Genomic DNA, 21,415 nt, shown 5'->3' on the forward strand with positions numbered 1-21,415 from the left:
AGACAGTGAAGTGAGGAGTTTGTAGAGGTGAGACAATGCTTGCAAGCTTACATTTTCTAGCCAGGCCAATTGATGTTTTCAATACTGAGTTTTGTTTCTTTGTTTTCCAGACCCATGTTTTCCAGATGTGGGTCCGGAGACTGGACTGTTGCAGGAGGAAGAACCTGGCTTTTATCGGCAGAGCTGTGTGAAAGAGGATGGGGAGGTGTGAGTATGATTTCTTTTTTAACACAAGACAACACTCCACATGCACACACATTTCTCTCTTCTCTTCACTCTGCTCTGAGGGTCAACATGACTTTTCCGTGAGAAGCCATTTACCGTAAATTGTAGCTGGCCGCTTTAATCCCACGTTGTTATCCTCAAATCGTCACTGAAAAAATTCTTTACACCATTTTTTTGTAAGCCAGATTACCAAAAATTGCCAGTTTGGACATCTCTTTGCACTTAGATTTTCCAAAAATGTAGTTGATTGAAATTTGTCTGCATAATAGGGACTCCCATCTGGTTAAATTAATTGGATTAAATTTTCCCGCCAAAAAACTTAGTATATGGAGCACTCTAACCTTGAACTTGTGCCCCCCTCCCCACCTTTTACACTTCTCCAAATACTTCCAGTCACTCTGCATCAACAGACAAACATCACCAAACACTTGGTTAATCGAGTGCAGTTTTTCTGCCAGAAGACTTTTTGTAGAATAATTTCTCTCTTTCTTGGTCAGTCAGTCGCACTGGTATACTGTTGTTTCGACGCAACAATGTCTCATGCTTAAAGCAAAGACATCCCCGGTGGAGTACACGTAGTGCGCATAGACTGACCAAGAGAGACAGAAATTATTCTACAAAAAGTCTTCTGGCAGAAAAACTGCACTCGATTAACCAAGTGTTTGGTGATGTTTGTCTGTTGTTGCAGAGTGAGGTGACTGGAAAGTATTTGGAGAAGTGTAAAGGTGGGGAGGGGGGCACAAGTTCAAGGTTAGAGTGCTCTATATACTAAGTTTTTTGGCGGGAAAATTTTAATCCATTTAATTAACCAGGTGAGGGTCCCCATTATGCAGGCCAATTTCAATCAACTACATGTTTGGAAAATCTAACTGAAAAAAGGTCTAAAGCAACAATTTTTGGTTAATCTGGCTTTTCACGACAGAATACAAAGTTTTTTCAGGGACGAATTCAGGATAACTATGGAATTAAAGCTACGATTTACTGAACGTGGACCCTCAGAGTAGAGTGAAGTGGGCATAAAAGAGAGAAATGCGAGTGTGTGTGCATTTGGAGTGTTGTCTTGTGTTAACAATGAAACCATACTCACAGCTCTGCCAAAGTCCGGTTCTTCCTCCCGCTACCGTCCAGTCTCCAGATGACACAGCTCTGCCAGTAAAAGTCCAGGTCTTCTTCCACATCTTGAACACAAAGAAACAAAAATCAGTATTGAACACGACAATTGGCAATTGGCATCTACAATGTCATACTATGGCGACAAAAATTTGATACGGTGGTTCTCAGATTTTTGCAGGAAATTAATTAGGCAGCATGTTTTAAAACCCAATAAAAATTTCTCTCTGAAATACATCATATTCGACCAGAAACATAATATCTGCGGAGCATTCATTTATACTTAGTATAAACGAAGTGCACAAAACATGACTATATGAATTGTACGTTTTGAAAGTCACAGTCACAGATTAAATAAAAGTTCTAAACAGAAACTTTGGCTATCTTACTGAAGTGTGAAATTCAACGCTACATTTTCATTGACACTGCAGCAGCCACATTTGTTTGTAGGTTGTCCTAAAATTTTGATGCCATAGAATTTTCAGGCTAAACCTGAAAACTAGGAGAATTTCTGTGTGCATTCCATCAACAGCAACACAATACAAGTTTGGCTGAAAACCGCGAAGAAATTTACCATAAAAAAAATAAGAAATTTACCATAAAAAAAATAGAAGAAACTGTTCTTTTCCAAGATAAGTAACTGACATTTCCGTGTGTACATTTCTCAAGAAAGTGAGGAGAAGAAACAAACTTACTTGGGAAAACTATTCAGCTCCCTTGGTGTCGTCTCATATTCACCGCATCTTCAATGTCCAGTGTCTTCAGGGCATCTGGTCTGCACTGGACTGAAGTCGCCCGTCATCACAGGTTTCTCCCAGTCAGGACAGGAACATCAGGACACACCTAACTATGGGAAAGGATCATTAGTATATGGTACGAGGGACATCTCCAGGCAACACAATGACCATTTTCCAAGTTTTAACATACAGTAAAAAGTAACATGTAAGCTTGAAAGCTTGTCTCACCTGTACAAACTCTTCAGTATCTTCAGGTCAACTGTTTTTCTGCGCCCTCATTGCGTCTGCATTGGACAGAAGTCACCCGTCATTTTAGTTTTCTCCCAGTCAGGACAGGAACATCAGGACACACCTAACTATAGGAAAGGATCATTAGTATATGGCAACACTGAATGACCATAGCAATAAAATCAATGGAACTTCCATTTGCTTGAATGGCTCTAGAAACTAGATGTTTGTTAATGTGTTACTGGTAGTGCATGTGTGTTATATGCCTCCAAGTTTTAACGTAGCTGATAAAAAAAGTAACATGTAAGCTTGAAAGCATCGTCTCACCTGTGCAAACTCTTCACTGTCTGCAAGTCAACTGGTTTTCTGAGCCCTCATTGCGTCTGCACGGGATCGAAGTCGCCCGTCATCCCAGGTTTCTGCCAGTCAGGACAGGAACATCAGGATGCACCTTTCTATGTATCATACAGGATAATAAGTACAATGCAACAAGCAAGATGAAAAACATTTTCATGTGAGGCCATGTTGATTTGACTATATGGATGACATCTGCGCACACATGAAATTTCCCCCGTTTCCAAAAAAATGTGCTCTAAATCGTACAAAGTAGCTACAAAATGACCAAGTTTATGACACTTGAAACTTTATTCGAATAACCATATATGCCGTAAAATGAAAAAAGTATTGGAAACGATTACTTATGTCGCAGAATACCAAAATCCATTCCAAAGGACAAGAAGAAAATGTGAAGGAATGAAAAGTAAGAGTCTATTATTCACCATGCCAATAAAAAATTTGTTCAATAAAAATTTGTTCAACCTTCATGACCACCTAGATTTCATAATGAAGGAAACTTTAGTTTTTGCCAAACTTTTTTTTTTTATTTGCACGCTCAAATCAGTTATGGGGTTCTCATAGGATATCCATCCATATAATCAAATCAACTTGGGCTAACATATTACTAAGCCTCATCCTAGAAGTGCACAGTGGTTACTAGATTAGACCTTCACTCAAATAAACAGTCACCTCATCATGTGTCTTGGCATTTTACACAATATTCTGATTAATAAGAAATAAAATGCTAAATTTGCTACCTTTGAAGCCTTGCTTGAGCGCCAATATTTGGCGGGAACATCAAAAAGCCCACGTGCGGCACATTCCAACAGGTGGTCGCTGAGCCGCCCTTACCACGTGGCGTTTAATAGAACAATACATTTCTGTATCAGAACAGTTTTCCCTCCAACATAAACTTATAGTTTTTAAAGCCACTTGGCACACCACAAATAAGATATAACTAGTGTTCTCCGAAAACGCCACCAAGAAGTTCAAAACGGCACGAAGCGGCATATGTATAATTTTCAACATAGCGTAGAAATTATGGTCATAGAGAAACTAGGAAAATTTTAGCATTCTAAGAACCACACCAAACCATACCGAATACAAGTAACGTTACAACGTAAGGTTATTAGTTTATTGGAAATAAATTTGACGAAAATAGCTTGATATCTTACCTTGAACAGTCCCCACACCATGGCGTCTGTCCAACTCTCAGTCAAGTCGCCATTTTGTTGTCTCCAACTCCAAGTAGTAGTTCACCCGGTCAGGAAATGAGCATTTTCTCCCCCAAACATCCAAAGAACGGCATAAATCCACCGTTGAAATATACCGACGTGTACTTGTATATGTTATAAAAATAAACTCAAGGCAAAAGTTGGAAAATTGGCCAAAAAAACTCCAAAAGAACCAGAGGAATACACTCCGTTGTCAATACCTACATGGCTCCGCGCACATGGACGGACTGTACCAAACGTGATTTTTACACAGGGGTGGAAAACGAGAAAAATCAAAATTCCTGTCTATGGCGCCCACCTGTCCACGTATTATACAAATTTGGTATTCATTTTTTACAATAGTGTTCACAAATGCCGTATTTCTTTTATTACACGGTTACAATTGCAAGTTTAAGGCCAAATAAGTCTCAAAATTTAAAACCTCTTTGCGAGCCTTTTGCCATTTCTCTATTCGGTTCCTTTGTGATTTTTCCGGATACGGCCGGGAGCGGTACTGCAGGTAAGGGTCTATTAGGGTATGTAGCACCGGCTTGTAAAAGGTGAATAACGAGGCTTAAAGATTTCTGAAGTAAAATTTGTGCTACATACCAGTTAACATTCCTTCATTCATTCATTCATTCATTCATTCATTCATTCATTCATTCATTCATTCATTCATTCATTCATTCATTCATTCATTCATTCATTCATTCACTTGTTAAGTATACCAGAAAATGTCCTGTAACAGGGCACGATATCGTTAACATATGGGCCACCCTTAATGGACTTCTAGTCCACCGGGTAAACTAGTTGTCAACTTAATCCCCTAATCCCCCACAGCAGGTCCGATTTGCAGTGTTAATCCCCGGCTAATCCGCTAATCCTCTGGGTCAGCGGGACAGGGTTTAGGCGGGGCTCATCTCACGGAGCTGTCCTCTTATCCGTTAGCCTGGAGAACAGACATCGCTGAGGTATCTTTGTACATAGAGGTGTATTCCGTATCACCCGGAATCATTGTATTTTATCATAGCATATCCACCTGAGAAAACGAACGTTTAATGCAAAAAGTTCCTAATTTTTGTGCACCTAATTGCACAAATTGTGACAATATTAATTCCAACTTTTGAATCTGGTATTCCAAACTTGTTATCTAGATTATTCTATGGAACATTTAGAAGCTGATAACCAAATAGAACCCATGTGACACGGCTAGTTATCAATCACACAAACCGGAACACCTGTATCGACCGCTATTGCGGCCAAGGTATAACATTCAATCAGTCATCAGCTACTGTTAAGACTTATTGTGAGGCGACAACAAATGGTCAAGAACATTACAATATTACTTGGCTAGAGTAAAGGAAGGAAATATTGAAACTTCATCCCGGGTCTGTTCTAGAGGCTACTGTGGATTGCTCCCGCCTATTATTGATGTCACAACCGTGCGAAACTCCTCCGGGAACACTGAGCCATCTTCTGTAATTACTCTGACAGATGCCGCCATTACCCCAGGCCAAAGGTCACGCACCTTGGGGACCCTCTAGCCGGAGAAGCAGGTGTCCATCTTCCTAGTTCTGTTACGCCATGCTTGGATGGATGGCTAGTAGGGCTGCGTACCTAAACGTAACATCAGGTACAGGTACAGGTACTGGTACAGAGGTTTAGGTACAGGTCCGGACCTGTACCTGTACCTGAACAATTTGACAAATTAACACGTGTTCTTCACTTTTTCAATCATGACACAGAAACAATAATAAAGTGTTGGAGGGAAGGGAAAATGACTGACCTCTGACCTGATTTGAGTTTGTTGACCAATCACAACCCTGGATCAGCCACACTCTCGCGATGTCTCGTGAGACTGAGGATCTCAAATCAATCGACGGTGTTTACGTCTTTTCCAGTGCTAATTTTTCGTCTTTGTGGTAGGATTTACCTATCTTTAGTCATATACATGGTGTAAACTAGCTATTTCGGTATATACTCGTTACTTCATGATCCGGTATTTTGGACCTGTACCGAAACGATTTTTACGGTATTGGACCGGTACAGTGTACCGGTCCGCAGCCCTAATGGCTAGCGCTGCTCTCATCCGTTTCCAAAAAAAAAAACAAGTTTTCGACCGCGCGCTCGGTTCGAATTATCGAACATGATCGAACAAGGTTCGGGTTCTAAAAGCGGTGGAGACTTAGGAACCAAAATTTGACGACTCTTCTTACAGCCTTTTTTTTCTTATTGGTTTTGATGTAACTTTACAATTTTAGAACAGAACCAAAAGCCGACAAGATCTAAGACCTTTTAGTAAGAAGACAGCTGTATTTTGTAAGAAATATTCACAAAAATAAAACAAAAATTTGTAAATGTAGGAATCTTGTTTTTTGGTCCGCCTTGTTTTTTCGCCCTATCACATTAAATTTGGAGTCTGTGGAGGATATAATCTTTAAAAGTGTCTGTGGAGGATATCTTATCTCTCATGCCCCAAACCCATGAGGCAGAACACCTCTCGTCGCTACTCCAGGTCATCAGACCTTCCGTCTATCAGCAGTCTGAATTAATGATGGTTCCAGGCACTTTCCAGCACGACATCGATCCTGTCCGTAAGCCGTAAATCCCAGCTGATTGCGTCCCGTGTTGCTGAGGTCTCCCGCGGGCGGAAGGTTTGCGTCAGAACCGTTATGTACAGTTTCGGACTGGGAAAACTGATTTTGGGAACAACGCAAGCTGAGAACATGAAATCACTAGAAACTACTGGGCGCCCCCAGCCCGTCGCATATCGGAATGTAGCTAGGCCACCTGTAAATTTCTTGCTCTCTGGACTATGAATATGTTATCTTATGCCCAATTACAGCAGTCTATGGCTATGGTCTCTAATGTGTATAAAGGCCACAGCAAATATATTTTGTGGACTCTAAAGTCTTTGGAGTCCATGAAAGTTATTTGCTGTGGTTTAACACATAACAACAACACCGTGTACCTCATATATTGACGACGAAATAAAGACACCGCACACGACAGTCACCATATCTTGACATAGGGGTATATTTTCGCTCTTCTATAATAATAATTATGAAATTCAAAGGTACAAAGGTCCTTGTTCTGCCTATACGGTTGCAACAATTAAGTCTCCTCTACACAACTCTTTTTATTGCACTGATTCCCCAACTTAAAACATAGATTCAGCAGAGGCATTGTACATTCCTACCAACGGTATATCTAGTCTGTGAAATGTACTACATTCACAGTTACAGATAAAGAAATAGATAAAAGGTAGATCTGTATGAAAACCTCCCCTAGAACTGACCAGGTGCAGACGGCACCCGTACGTGTGATATCCTATCATACAGTAACTGTAGTAGTGTACAACATTGCTGACCACCTGATTCAAACGTATGTACAGTGTTTATTACCTTATATTAGGTGTGTCATCTGAAGTCAGCTTTTTTGCCCCAGGACTACATTGTACGACAGGGCGTAACGGAATTGCACGTTCCCCCGACACACCGCGTCTCCTAGGATACCGTTGCCATAGCAACTGGGTAGTACGCATCCCCTATCAGGAGATGATGTCATCATATCTATAAACTTTATTGTTTTTTTTTTCTTTTTCCGAGATGGAACTCTGTTGCCTTGTACGTATAACGCTACACAAACACAAAAGTACACCCTTTCCAAAACAGGGCGGCCTTCTAAAACCTAAATCTTAAAAGTGTGTACATAAAAGACAATTCTTAAATAAAACTTAAGAATTTTCCTCAGCAACCAAGCAGACTCAAATGCTTTAAAAACACTTTCAAAGCGATATCGATTATTGCTAAAATCATTCCAGTGTACAAATTGTTGACATGCTTAATAGTTTATCATAAGTCTACAGTATAAGAATGGATATGGTTTTAGATCTCCAAACAGTGGACATTTTACACTTCCCTGGGCAAGTAACGCATTAAAACTACTGGCATCATTATAGCCAATTTTAACTGGACCAGATTACACAACATAATACTTGTGTTTAGTTTTTATGTTTGTCTACATTGGAAGACTTCTTCCACATGTTAAACAACATTCCAAACCTACATTGTGACAATCTTTCTATACTCTGGTTACAGTAACTTTTATTTGAGATCATCATTTTTTTGTTGTTGTTTTTGAAGTCTCTTATATGTTTGGTTCTCAAAGAAATTATAAGATCATAATTTCCGTGATAGACATTCCGCCTTATGCAGTGGTACTTGGAACAAGGTACAGTAGGGGCTGACTAATTGTACATGTATAAGGGGTTGTGTATCATGGAACATACCATCATCATGATTTGAGTTTCATCCTTTAAAATGAATAGAGTCTCTCCCTCTATATTGTACTACATATATTGCCAACCTTTTATATAATAACCATGTTATTTTAAATGGAATAATGAGACAACTGCTGTTCATTCTTCATACATCATCAGATTTCCCCCAGTGGAAATTTGATCCAGAGGAAGTTGATTTTTTCCACTTTGACGTAAAATTTGTGCAAGCTGAAAAACTTGAGGTATTATAGTACAGTTGTCAGGGCTCACCTATTATCGAATTTCTAGTCTCACAACACCACAACATTTTCATGTAAATTTTGTTACTGTAGGATTATCAAACTTGTGTACAACCACAAGTAAAAAAAATATGATTCATTGAATTTGAGGGACGACTCTTCCAAATTTTTATGAATTCTGAACGTTTCTTTCACGTAATAACCTTAGCCTGACTCTTCCACTTTTTCCTTTGTAGTCTGAAGAGAACATTGCATTTACTACAGCCAAATCTAGTAATTAAAATAAAACTAAGAACTTGCATTGCTTTTTGAAATTTAAGGTAACTTTACATGCTGCAGAACTCTCTTTATAAAGCCTGGCAAAGTCTGAGTCCTTACAATAATTGCTTTTTGCCTCAGATATGAGAAACAAATTCCTCAGCAGGCATCTATGATGATAATCATAACTTCTCGACGTTTGTCTGGGCAGGCAACTTTCCAGCAGTCTCCAATCCCAACTGATTTCTACAGAAAAGCAGGAGACTCGTAAAATTCATATTAAGGGCATGAAATTCTGCACGCTCTCCCACAGGTGTGCGTTATCTCTCTGACAGATGTAGGTCGCATCTTTTTTTTTTTTTGGTTTTCCTCTCGCAGCTGTTGGGCCCATGGGTTCGTTTCCCACTCCAGCCACTTCTAGAAGAACTACATCTACGCAGTTCTATGATCTCTTGAATCGCAAGTGTACATTAACTTATTAAGACACCCTCTTTGCTGCACTTATTGGTAGTTGTTTGAACTGGAGGGTGGTGATCGACGCAGCTCGAAAAATAAGTTGGGGAAAAATCCAACATCAGAATCCCGTCCGATGTCGCTGCACTTGTCATGTTATCCGAGAAGTCACATATGTTGATAAGATTTGGTGTCGTATTACACGCAGGTCGTATTTCCTTTCACAGTCATCGTTACCAGGTGCTCCATTTGAGAAGAAACAGTAGTTCCTGTTACAGGTATTTGGTACCATCACAACAGCACATTAATCCTGACGAACAACCCAAGAACTCTTGTAGTGTTCAGTTCCACAAAAACAATTTTTCACTTGTCGTTAAACCTTTTTAATACCCGGTGCATTTCTAGAATGATCAGTTCCCAACACAGATGCAGAAAATCCCTGTGAGCTTTCTACGAAGGTCGCTCACAGAGATGCAGGTCACTCCCAGAATTCACTTTGTGGTAAGCTATCACACGTCCGTATCCAGGTGCCTGGCAGTTGCAGCACCAACTGCTGCCACAGGGGGCGCTGTGGCACCCCTGTCATCATCACCTGAGTGTGCAGAGCCTTCGGGTTCCACCATGGACGGGGCTGAGGCAGCGGTTTGCTCGGGAAGGCTGGGCAAGGACTGGCTCGCCCGGGTAATCGTTGTTAGCAACCCCGCGTCTACCGCTGGAAAGAACAACGGATCGTCTACAGGATGGGAAAGACTCCTTCCCCTGGGGTAGGGGGGAGGCTGAGTCTGGGTGGGGACGCCCGAGTATACAGGTGGCATGGCGCTGGCCTGCATCTGTCTCAACATGCCCAGAATCTGAGCCATCTCCACGGTCACTTTACTCTCCAGCCGGTTCAGCTGCTGCTGCAGGTTCGCGATTTGTCGTTGCAGCTCGGAGTTTGCCACGAAACGCGTGCAGTCCTCCACCACGACAGACGGGCCGAGGCTTTTGGAGTCCGACGGGACGAGGTCCCGCGTCCGCCTGTGGTGGGAGGGGGAGAGGAACTGGCCCCGGGGAGGGGGAGGGCCCCTCTGGGTGGGGGTGGACACGGCACTCTCCTGGTCCTGGTCCCTTCTCACTGTAGACGGGTCTGGGAACCAACAGAGAAAGAGGTTTGAAACTCGCAATTGCTATTTTTACATTCAAGATAAAGGTTGATATGAGACAGGAAAAAATTTTGAGAATTTTGTTGGTATTATCAGAGATATTTTTAAGAAATGAATCTGCAGTTCCAGATTTAGCTGCTAGGGGGCCAAATACACATCACATCTTCCTGAGCACAAAAGCTTTCTACCACCTAAAATTTGTGACCCTAGCATGTCTAGATCATGAGATCAACCAGTACCATAACAAGCTGCCAGAGCATAACATGTCAAGGCAATTCATTTAGGCCTTCACAATTTATCTTGTTTACAGACACACTCATAGACACAAACACGAACAATACTGAAAACGTAACCTTCTTGGCAAAGGTAAAACAGGAAGACTGTGCGTACCTTGTCTGGGCTCGTGAGTCTCGAATGTGAAGAAGGAAGACTGAGGTTCCTGGGTAGCGCTGACGTAGGACGACATCTCGACCGCACCTGTTCCGGGACCGGGGCTGGGACTGGCGCTCGCGGACTCACCGTCCCCCTCGTCACTCGACAAACCGGCATGGCTAAGGCAGGGATATATGACTTGTTTATTATAACTCTACTACTGTACCATAACAAGGGAGCCCAAAGTTTATTACGTCTGAGATCTTACATGTATATCACTCAACAAACCGGCATGGCTGAGGCAGGGAGACAGGTTTTATTATAATGATAATAAATCAAAACATTACTACTGTGCCATGCAATGTGTGGTAGTGAGACATACTTTGTTTCTTCATTGAGATGTATCACGTGGATAGAGTGTTTGCCCTGAATCCTAGAAATTTGAGGTTAGAACTCACCTGAAATGACTTCCTCCACTCTGTGTCCTCTGTGCCTGGGCGTGCCTCATGGTGGGCTTGACTTTCACAGGTTCACTTAAGTCAGCTTTTCCTCGACTTGAGACAGAAGCAGACGACCTCCTCCTGAGAGAGTACCGGGATAACCTCATGAAGGGTCGCGCGGCTCCGCTGGACATCGGCGGGGCTTCGGCTGGAGTCGCATCCTCGTCATTCAACATCGCGCTGGACTCCTCCTGGGGAATAATACAGGTTTGTCACTCAAGCTGAAGACAAATGATGTAACTTGCAACTTCTGTAAAGAATATCAGTCTATAATCTATCCTGCAGTAGAGTTTGAATTGTCAAGTCTTTCAATATCCTTTACACACTTCCACCTAGCTAAAGGGATCTTTTGGGTTTTGAACACCTCAATCTGATGGCTGACAACTCTAGTACTTGAAGGCATTCTTGTTCTTTTCTTAGCTAGTATCAGGTACTTGGTCACACACCAGTTTATAAACTTCAACCTGACTAAATATTGGTGCTATTTAGTGGACTTCCATGAAAACGGCTGTAATGGCCAAAATTAATGGAGTAATTCTTGAGTTCAAAGGCACAAACAAACAAACAAACTCACATCCCTCAGGTTGAATGTGATCTCCAGGTTCTTCATGAAAGTCTCGGTGAACTCTGGGTACATGTCCAGTACCTCCAGGATGTCATCTCTGATGATCTTGTGCAGGTCACAGTAGGTCAGCGCCCGGACGTCACAGTTAGACTTCCCCATAATGTCGTTCTTCAGAGGGTCTTCCCCAAACACATCGTCCTTACCTGGAAGTAACGTTACAACAAATGAGTGGTACTGAGTGAAACTGGTTGTTATGGAAGCTGAATGAATTTCTAAATCAGATCTGAAATACATGTATGCAGTCTTACCGAGGGATGATGTGATATACGAGGGACGATTTGATATACGTTGGTTACAAATATCTTAAGTTGACATGTGATCACTCTTAAATACTGAATGGCCAAGTGGTATAAGACTAGTGGACACAAGACCAAGAGGTCACGGCATCCATTCCTGACTCAACGTTGTGCCCTTGGGGAGGGCACTCAATTTGCAGGATTTAACTCTCTCAGTCCAGGTGTAAAATGGGATCCTGACTTTGGTTGGGGACGTAGAAGGCGGTGGAAGGAGAGGGAGAGATGAGCTCCACCTTCCAAGTATGATTAAGATACATACAGCAAGCCTATGGCGCCTAATTGTATTTTTGGACATGTAAACACCAGAAGGCAGGCTAATTTTAGGTTCATGGTACCATGTCTCCATGTGTAGCAATTTCAGCCAACAGACACGAAGAAGAAATTTAAATGTAATTATAGTCTAACCTTATCACAGAGATAGGGAAGATCAAGTGATTACATGTCTAGCTTACGGCAATATGGCTGTATCTCACTCGCAACCAACATCACTGAAATCTTGTTACAAGAAGCAGAGTGCCAGTGGGGTATGGAATTGGCTGACAGGATTGTACATTTGCCAAATGCCTGGCAGTTAGCTTACTGATGAGTCTGGGTAGGGATTACATGCAACTCTAAATTGCTATACTGGATTTTTCAGTTAGCTGCTTTTAAATCATTTTCTTTGCCGCTATGGAACACATCCTTACAAAATGCTAGATCTATATACAATCAATCAATCATTCGCAGGCATCAGGGACTGATGCATGGTAGTTGCAGACATGCACAGGTCTCACCAGGTTGATCTGCTCTTGGCACAGACCCTCCAGTTGGTTTATATACCTTAGCTAAACAGGAAAATCTGGGAATTCTGCCAAATATACATCAGTACCAACTACCAATACTGACATAACCGTTGAGTTATGCTGTTGTCAGCTACATTGAAGGTACAATAAATGACCATACCAATTGTAGTAAAGTTTAACATTTTCACTCAATTTTTTATCTTATTTCATTGCAGTCCCAGTGCTGCCTACATGTAGCTCAGTGATTGGCACTGCTTTGCAGTGGGGCCCTGTGTCACAAATTAACAAAACAAGTATACATTGTACAATGTACATGCGTAGATGTTCTACCAACCTGATGAAGTTATTTTTGGACTCACCTAATATAGCTACCACCACGTCGTCTTTGAGTATCTCGATGGATCCCCTCGAGATGAAGTAAAGGGCCTTCAGCACGTCCCCCTTGTGCACCAGCGTGTCGCCCGGGGGAGCGTGCGTGGTCTTGAACTTCATGGACAACGCCCTGAGTCAGAGTCAGAGTTATTGAAGTCAGAATCTAGTCTTTAGTAGTCAGAGCAAGGAGGTTTGAAATTTGTATTTAACCTTTTTTGGTTAGAGTAGTAACATACATCTCAGAAAATGCATAATGTTTTCCTTCACACATGGTCTGCCCTCAATTCTTACTCAAACACATTGATTTCATATCTATCATCAAACAGGAGTCCAAATCCCTCCTGCTATAAAATTGCAACACCAGTTACCATGGTGACAGACATCTGGTTCAGGTCATTGACCTTATTTGTTTGGGGAAGAAGAGGAAGAAGAAGAGGGAAAAGAAACAGAGCAAATTAATTTGAAAACAATATGTTTTCCTTCTGCGAGGGTAAACATAATTAGTATGAAGCGTGGCAGAACAAAATTCCTTCTTCGAAATCTTTTTACAGTGACAGTTTCTTTCCCCATAGGGCCAAGCTTTGGAATTACCTCCCTGACAAGTGTTTCCCACAAACCTACAATCTACAGGCTTTCAAATCAAACGTTCACTGCCATCTCTTGACATAGCCATGTTTCTCTCATATTTCTAGTTCAATGCTGAGAAGTGGTCACATAGGCCTTGCATTGAACTACTCCGTTAAAAAAAATGAAGAGAGATGAAAAACATGCTGCACACCTTAAACAGCCCTGACTGGCGTGCTTGAAGGCTGGGGAGTTCTGGAGCAGGTTGCGGTTGAGGTGTAAGCAAATGTCCGCCTGCAGGCACTCAGGAAATCCCTTCAAAACCTGCAGGGAAAAAAAGATCAAATTACTAACTTAAAGTTAGAAAGTAGAAATATCAATTTACTTGAAAGGTAAACATTTGCAAAGCATGCATAATGTTTACCTTCATATGGTGTAGCCTAGCAAACTACTGCTATGTTTTTCTTATTGAAACACATTCGAATACATTGTATTATATGTTGACCAGCCCCTCCAACTCCGTCCTGCGACTTGCTACATAATGTAATCAAACACCACCAGCACCAGTAGTCTGCTACAGCACCAGTTACCATGATGACAGATGTCTGGTCCAGGTCATTGACCTGTTATTTGTTTGCGTAGTTGGTTAACATCATACACCAATACACCCAAAAAGTGTTCTGTAGTACAAAGTTAATAACATAATCCATAATTCACCCCAGTGCAAGATATCAATGATAGAGAGACGTATATAAACTGAGCATTTTCTGAAACATTCAATGTGGAAAAGTGAGACTAAAAATATCACCCATGATACTGATGTTGTGCTTTAGATCTGACATGAAGATTTAAGAGCACCCGTGACTTCCACCACAAAAAAAGATCACCCCTATCTCTCCAGTGGACTGGTCTGTTGCTATGGTTACTCACAGCATCCATGTCATCCAAACTCATGGCCCCAGCACCATGCACGGATTGCTGGAATACCTCCTGAACTCTCGTGCTGGGAGACTGCAATGTGTGACTAGGTTTTAACAACTTTTAACTGTGTGACAAATCCCAAAGCTTTCCTTAGCATTGATATGGGCCACTGGTTAAAACCCCTGTCACACATAGTCGAATATGACCTAACTAACACTGCCAAACTACCCCCCCCCCCAACCATAAATTGTAGTTAGGAGTGGGTCCGGAACAAGGTTGACTGTGCTTGGCTGGTGTTCAGCAAGGTTGGCAAATGCCAATTTGCTGTAACTGAATTCTGCATTCAGTTAAAGTTAGAAAGTTGTAAGCTATCCCTCACAAAACCTGCATCTATTTGTCAATCTAGCTGATGGCTAAAGCGTTTTTTTTAACATGTCAGGCATATAAAGTTGAGCTGTGCAGTACAGCAACTCAGTGGCCACCGCGTGTATATCTACATTTAGAGTGGTGCAGAGACTGTTGGAAGTGCATTGCACCTGTTGCCATGCATGTGCAGCTGTGTGATACCTGTTGCCATGTACAGCTTCAATGACAGATGTGCTCAGGTGCATTGAAACAGCAACACAATCAAGAAAAAATTGTGTACTGACAGTTATGGCTTAACATAAAGGAAGTTATGACACTTCATGAAGCATAGCAAAGCAAGCATCTGATATATAATATTACTGCATATTTGTAAAGCAGGAAAATCTTGCATACTAGCAAAATGCACTAATGATTAAAAGCATTAATAGTAGCTTCTAAAATGCTTTTGCCAATACCAATATCATCTATTGCCAAAATATCAAACATACATATAGGGCACTTTATCATGTAGCACTGCCTATAGAGACAAAGTCAGATGATAAAAATTCTGGATTAAGAATCTTGATTTAAACTTAGTTGTCTCTTCTTCTCCTTCTTGCCAGAAATTCTATTGTCTCTTCCTCTCTAATAGATGCAAATAGAATGTTATCTTGTGTGCTGCTCTTGTTTACTTGCATAAGTCTTTATTTACAAATTTTCATTAAGAATTTATTAAAAACAGAATGTATACTTACTGCATTCATGTCTATCCCATTAGTGTATGACCAGGCATGCTGGAAATACTCCTCCAGTCTCTGGCGTAGAGGGTTCGGGATCTGGTGGAAGCGAATGAACTCCTTCACACGGAGCATCTGGGTGTGATACCTGGCTGTCCCTGAGTAGAGCCTTTGGATGATGGCTGATACGTTGCCAAAGATGCTGGCATACATCAACGCTGTGAAAAATTTTAATAAAGTCAACTTCTAAGTCAAATATAATGTAATACTAGAAAGGTAATATGATTTTGCACAATTTCTTGTAACAATGCAAACTATACAAGCCAAACAAAGAGCTCTGTTAGTTTCCACCAGATTCCTTTGCAGGCTGAATGAATAGTGGAGGACCCTCTATGGCCAGCTAATTCCCCTGGCCAGTTACATTACCTTTTAGGCCAAATTCTACTAAGTTATTCAGCCTGCAAAGGAGTCTAGTGGAGACTAAAGCTCTGTAACGTACATCCAATAAGCACGATACAGATACAGAAGACCTTCTCTGCATTTGTGTTGGGAGACACGTTTCCGAACCCCATGTTATGTATGATACTTAAGGTTTTGTACACTTTTCTGCAATACCATGTACTAAACAAGCCAAATTTTGTACTTAACAAGCTACACTTACATCCAATAAGCATGATACAGATACAGAAGACCTTCTCTGCATTTGTGTTGGGAGACACGTTTCCGAAGCCCACGCTGGTGAGGCTGCTGAAGGTGAAGTAGAGCGCGGTGATGTATTTGGACTTGAGCGACGGCCCGCTGTTACTGTCGTTGGTGTAAGGCTGGTGCGTCTGTTTTGCCAGTATGTCCAGCCAGCCGATCTTGGCAGGCAACGTGGGCCGTTCCACGTTCCCTATTGCGTACCTAGTGTAAGTATAGAATGCTTTATTATTCGTTCCAAAAACTCTTCGCAGCTAGTGAGCTGAAGTTGACGTCGGTCTAAAAGTTTACAAGATGATGAGCAGATGACAATACATATTTAACAGATACCATTAAAATTAGGTAAAATAGTAGTAAGCTAGTAGCTCTTTTATATACTAGTAACATACAGCTTCCTACCAAGTATGTTATAGATATATTAAGTATAAAAGCGCCACCTATATTGGCTACATATAGCAGCGAGAAGCAGAACTCCAGTCAGAAGCTCTGAGGAATGTGTCTGATAGACATCGAAACATCAGCAAGGTATGAATATTTGGTTGTGTAGAAGGAAACCCCTATATCCCATGCTTGTATCACTGTGACAGATATGAAATGAACCAGTCTACTACTACTACCAGATGCAGGCCAGCCAGTGGGCGATCAAGGCAAAGGTGGCCATGAGGAGCAGCAGCACCGCTGCGCCGTACTCCGAGTACCGGTCGATTTTCCGCGCCACTCGGACCAGGCGCAGGAGGCGCGCCGTTTTCAGCAGGCCTATCAGAGTCGTCGTCTGCAACGGGAGAAGGAAGCGTTAGACAGGGCTTGAAATACCACCTGCATATACAGGTTAGAATTGGAGCTTCCTGCACTGGTCCATGTTCTGAGTATGCAAGTCATGCGTCGATGAAGGTTAGACATCCAGGTAATACGATATGCCAAAAAACAGTTACTCATTTGACAAGCAACTGGATATAATTTTGAAAACGTCAGACGTTTCAGCTGGTATCCACTACCTTTCATCAGTGACTGAGAGACCAGAGGGGAAATGCAGGTTTATAGGCACAAACTATTGATTGATATGCAAATAAAGTAAATTTTTGGAAGTCAAAAAGGGAACAAGTCATGGTTTGGATTGTTGTTTGCTGTACAGTAACAGAATGGTTGTGTATATGTGAATGATTATGCTGACCGTAAATCTTTTGCTATTGATTTTAACTTGTGTAGAAAATGTTTTTTAATATTTTGCAGTCAATTTCTGTAATATCGCTTCATCAAATCGGGCTGCGAATGTTGTGATATAGTTAATGTCATAATAAAATGAATAAACCATTCTACAGTAACAAAGTATTCTGAAATAAAAGAAGAAAGCATTAGAGCACAGTATAATGTCATGTAGCACGTTGACTGAATGTACTGCATCTGTGCAAAACTCGGGTTTTTCAGTTCAAGTGTTGCTATATTTTCAGCACCATGGATAGAGCCTATTAGTATGGCAAACAAGATTCTGTACTTCAAAACATACTATAGACAGTTCTGAGAAAGCTTGTGTCTTACCTCATCTGTTTCAGAACCGAACAGCAGCAAGTCGAAAGGAATGGCTGCCACCACGTCTATAAGGAACCATCCTTTGAAGTAATGCACCGCAATCTTGCCCGGGTGGCTCACCACCTCGTCATTCTTATTAACATATGTGGTCCGGAAATTTATAAGGATGTCTATAATGAACATCACGTCCACTATGAGGTCCACAATAACCAAGGGGTCCCCGTAACGGTTTGATGGACCATAGTCCCTCCGCGTATCCGGATCGCGGTTCATCTTCGCCCGCGCTTCGTCCTCGTTGAGGAGAAAGGCGGCGACGTACGGAGTGAAGACGGCAGTGTAGATCACGAGGAGTAGGATGATCCAGTCCCACACTGCCTTGAAAGGGCTGTAATGTAAGATTGTCCAGCGGTGGATGCGGGGAGACTGAAGCTTGTACTCCGGTAAAACATCTGCTCCGAGGGATAACACCTGCAAGACATGAAACACCGGAAAATGCCATCATCTTTGTAGCATGTCAAACAAGGAGGGGGGTGGTAGGACAAAATGCAAGCCGTCAGTCGTCAGCAACAGGGGTTAAATATGTTCATCCGTGTCAAATAAAAATGGTGCGGGTTAGCAGAAAAGGGTTAATTTGGTCCTCGAAAAAAAAAAATTTCACTGCGTTTTTTTTCCAAGACGTCACCGTCACAACACTTCACCACCGCTCACAAAAACCAGCACGACCATCCATGCAGTCCACTGCGAGGGTAGGTTGTTTGTGGACGTCAGGTTAGTGCGCAGGTAGCCTTTCCACTTGTGCGAGGAAACACACCAAAATGATGAAGGAATATGGCATGGTAGTATATATATGAGGAGGGAATAAAGTGATGGACAGATGGAGAACGCGTTGTGTGTTTCTTTTTTCTTGTTTCCATTTCAATTATGATTTTTCTTGTCATCTGTTGCCCTGAGTTTAACAACGGCCTGTATTTTTTTTCTAGGTTTAAAGAACCAGCAGATTTTCCTGCTTGGAACAAGTTTCTCAAAATAGACAAGGGTTCAGGTTGACAGAGCATTCCCATGAAGTTCTCTTACTTTATTTTCAAAGATGTATTTTATATAAAGGGGAAGAAATTGTCTTGAAAACTTCATAAGAATAGAGAAGATTCTTCAATGCAACAATCGCAGTAGAATCATTCTGAAAAAGTGAAGGCCGAAGAAGACTGGCACTAAATTTCAATATTTCATGTACGTAAAGCAGGACTTAATAGGGAAAATTTCAACAAAAACAACAGTGTACTCTGTCTTCCTGAACCCAATGCAACCTGGCAGTAAGAAAAACATCAAAACAGACACTTGCTGAGCAATCGACACTAAGATTTGCCACAGCAGACCTAGATGATCTAAGCTCACTACCCCAGCCTTTTCTACTCTCCTCCTTTTTCACTCTCTACAAGATGCATATGAAGTGACTTGGTACCTGTTGTCCTGAGGAAGGTGGCATCTACAAAGGATTATAAAGAATATCTTCATTGTTCCATTTGCTCAAGTCTTCTTGAATACTGTCAAACTAAACATCTAATTTTTATTTAACACTAAACCCTATCTAAAGGCTGTGGCTACTATCTGTTATTAAAGCATTGTCGCTACCTACGTATTAAATCTACTTTCAGGTTAAAACCTATCTAGATGTTGATGAAAAACAATTATGATTATGATAATTTTGGGGACACTGAGCTACATGTAGGTTTCTAATACAGACAGGGTTTGTATGACGTTGCCTATGATTATGTAATGGTCTGCTGATAGGACAAGAAAGTGGATGGAGGAACTACATGATTGTACACGTTTTGTCTCAGAGTTTTCAAGTTGTTCAAATCATAATGTTTCATTTCTTCTTTAACAGAAAAATGCTTGTAGTTACTAGTTTTGTGCCGCCATTTCTTTTAACACTGGCATGTCTTGGAAAGAATTTTCTGACAATCAGTAAAACAGATTACTAAGTTTTCACGGTATATGGTGCAAATTTCAAGAGACTTTGCAAGATTTGTTTAAAGCTAAGTCTTGAGGTTATACAGCAGTTTTTCTGCTTATGACTAAAACAGAAATGTTTTCAAAAGAAAACATTGCCAGGTTTTGCCAAGTTGACAACCTTTTCTGCTGAAGAAATTCTCATGAACAATTATCCATTGTCATAAAGTTGCCTTCCATAGGTTTTCTCAGTTGCTAAGTCTTCTGTTTTGGTCAAAATGTAACAGCACTTTTGATTGGACGATGTACAAACACAAAGGAGGATGCTAGGGATGACAACCAATGATACATCTGATTGTGGAACGACACTGACACTAACGTACACTGAACACTGACCATTATGTTCCCCATTGTCCACTAGAGGTGCGGTGTAAGAGGAACACAAGAGTGAGGATGCAATAATACAGGACAGGAGAGGTGTAAGTTAGATGATCATATTCTGAATAAATATGTAGTTACATGATTGTATACAAAGATTAGAAATCAAAATTTGTACTTAATGTAGTTCAAACCCAGAAGAGTATTAACATGAGATAAGTTAGAATAGTAAAACACAATTCTGTTAGAACTCAAATATATTCAATGCAAGTTCAAAATCAGAGCTGTGAGTATGCCAAAGTATTAAATGGTAATGTTATGAATATGTACATGATTGTATACAAAGATTAGAAATCAAAATATGTATCAAATGTAGTTCAAACCCAGAGGAGTATTAAAATGACATAAGTTGGAATAGTTCAACACAATTATGTTAGAACTCAAATATATTCAATGCAAGTTCAAAATCAGAGCTGTGAGTATGCCAAATTGTTAGATGGTAATATTCAGTATATGCACATGATTGCATACAAAGATTAGAAATCAAAATTCGTACTAAATGTAGTTCAAACCCAGAGGACTATATTATAATTAGAATGGAGAATATGAGAGAAGTTAGAATAGCCCAACACAATATTATGTTAAAACTCAAATCCAATGCAAGTTCAAAATCAGAACTGTGAGTATGCCAAATTCATAGAGATTACTTAACATAATCAAATTGTTGTGGAATTTGAAATGGGAGGTTTGAAGAAGACATATGCATGACTGATAGAGTTATGGCACATAAGATTAAAACATGACAGCAGGACATACTGTATGTACCTTTTAGTTATGTCTGAAAAATGTGATTGAGAAAGCCCAGAAAATCTTTGTAAGCTGATTGGTCAACTACTTCAACTTTGGTTTGTTTTCATTGGTCAGCAACATCAAACAAATAATCACACGAATCATCACTTCTGCCCAAAGAATCTCTGATCAAAGCATAACAGATTCAGAAGTATTTTTTGTCACCACTGTTGCAGTAAAAATAACTGGTTAGTAGTACATAATCTATGAAAATACAGTGACTGAGGAATGAATGATTTTTACAAAGTGTAATAGAATCTATAATGATGCAGCA

General features: G+C 40.8%; 1 protein-coding gene across 2 annotated transcripts in view; it reads right to left on the reverse strand.

Moving 5' to 3' along the window:
* Positions 1 to 9,189: 9,189 nt before the first annotated feature.
* Positions 9,190 to 21,415, reverse strand: part of LOC109461503 (potassium voltage-gated channel subfamily H member 7-like) — a 36,009-nt gene continuing 23,783 nt past the window's right edge. For both annotated transcript variants that reach the window (XM_019757874.1, XM_019757875.1), the window contains 12 exons: positions 20,311 to 20,331; positions 19,424 to 19,447; positions 17,974 to 18,432; positions 17,055 to 17,209; positions 16,400 to 16,641; positions 15,757 to 15,956; positions 13,950 to 14,059; positions 13,159 to 13,301; positions 11,671 to 11,864; positions 11,055 to 11,287; positions 10,615 to 10,775; positions 9,190 to 10,208 (listed from right to left, as the gene is read on the reverse strand). In XM_019757874.1, coding sequence (XP_019613433.1) covers positions 9,592 to 10,208; positions 10,615 to 10,775; positions 11,055 to 11,287; positions 11,671 to 11,864; positions 13,159 to 13,301; positions 13,950 to 14,059; positions 15,757 to 15,956; positions 16,400 to 16,641; positions 17,055 to 17,209; positions 17,974 to 18,432; positions 19,424 to 19,447; positions 20,311 to 20,331 — 2,559 coding nt within the window. In that variant the 3' untranslated portion in view covers positions 9,190 to 9,591. The remainder of the gene's footprint in view (positions 10,209 to 10,614; positions 10,776 to 11,054; positions 11,288 to 11,670; positions 11,865 to 13,158; positions 13,302 to 13,949; positions 14,060 to 15,756; positions 15,957 to 16,399; positions 16,642 to 17,054; positions 17,210 to 17,973; positions 18,433 to 19,423; positions 19,448 to 20,310; positions 20,332 to 21,415) is intronic.

This window comes from Branchiostoma belcheri, unplaced genomic scaffold (assembly GCF_001625305.1).
Source record: "Branchiostoma belcheri isolate BF01 breed outbred unplaced genomic scaffold, Haploidv18h27 scaffold93, whole genome shotgun sequence".
Lineage (NCBI taxonomy): Eukaryota > Metazoa > Chordata > Leptocardii > Amphioxiformes > Branchiostomatidae > Branchiostoma > Branchiostoma belcheri.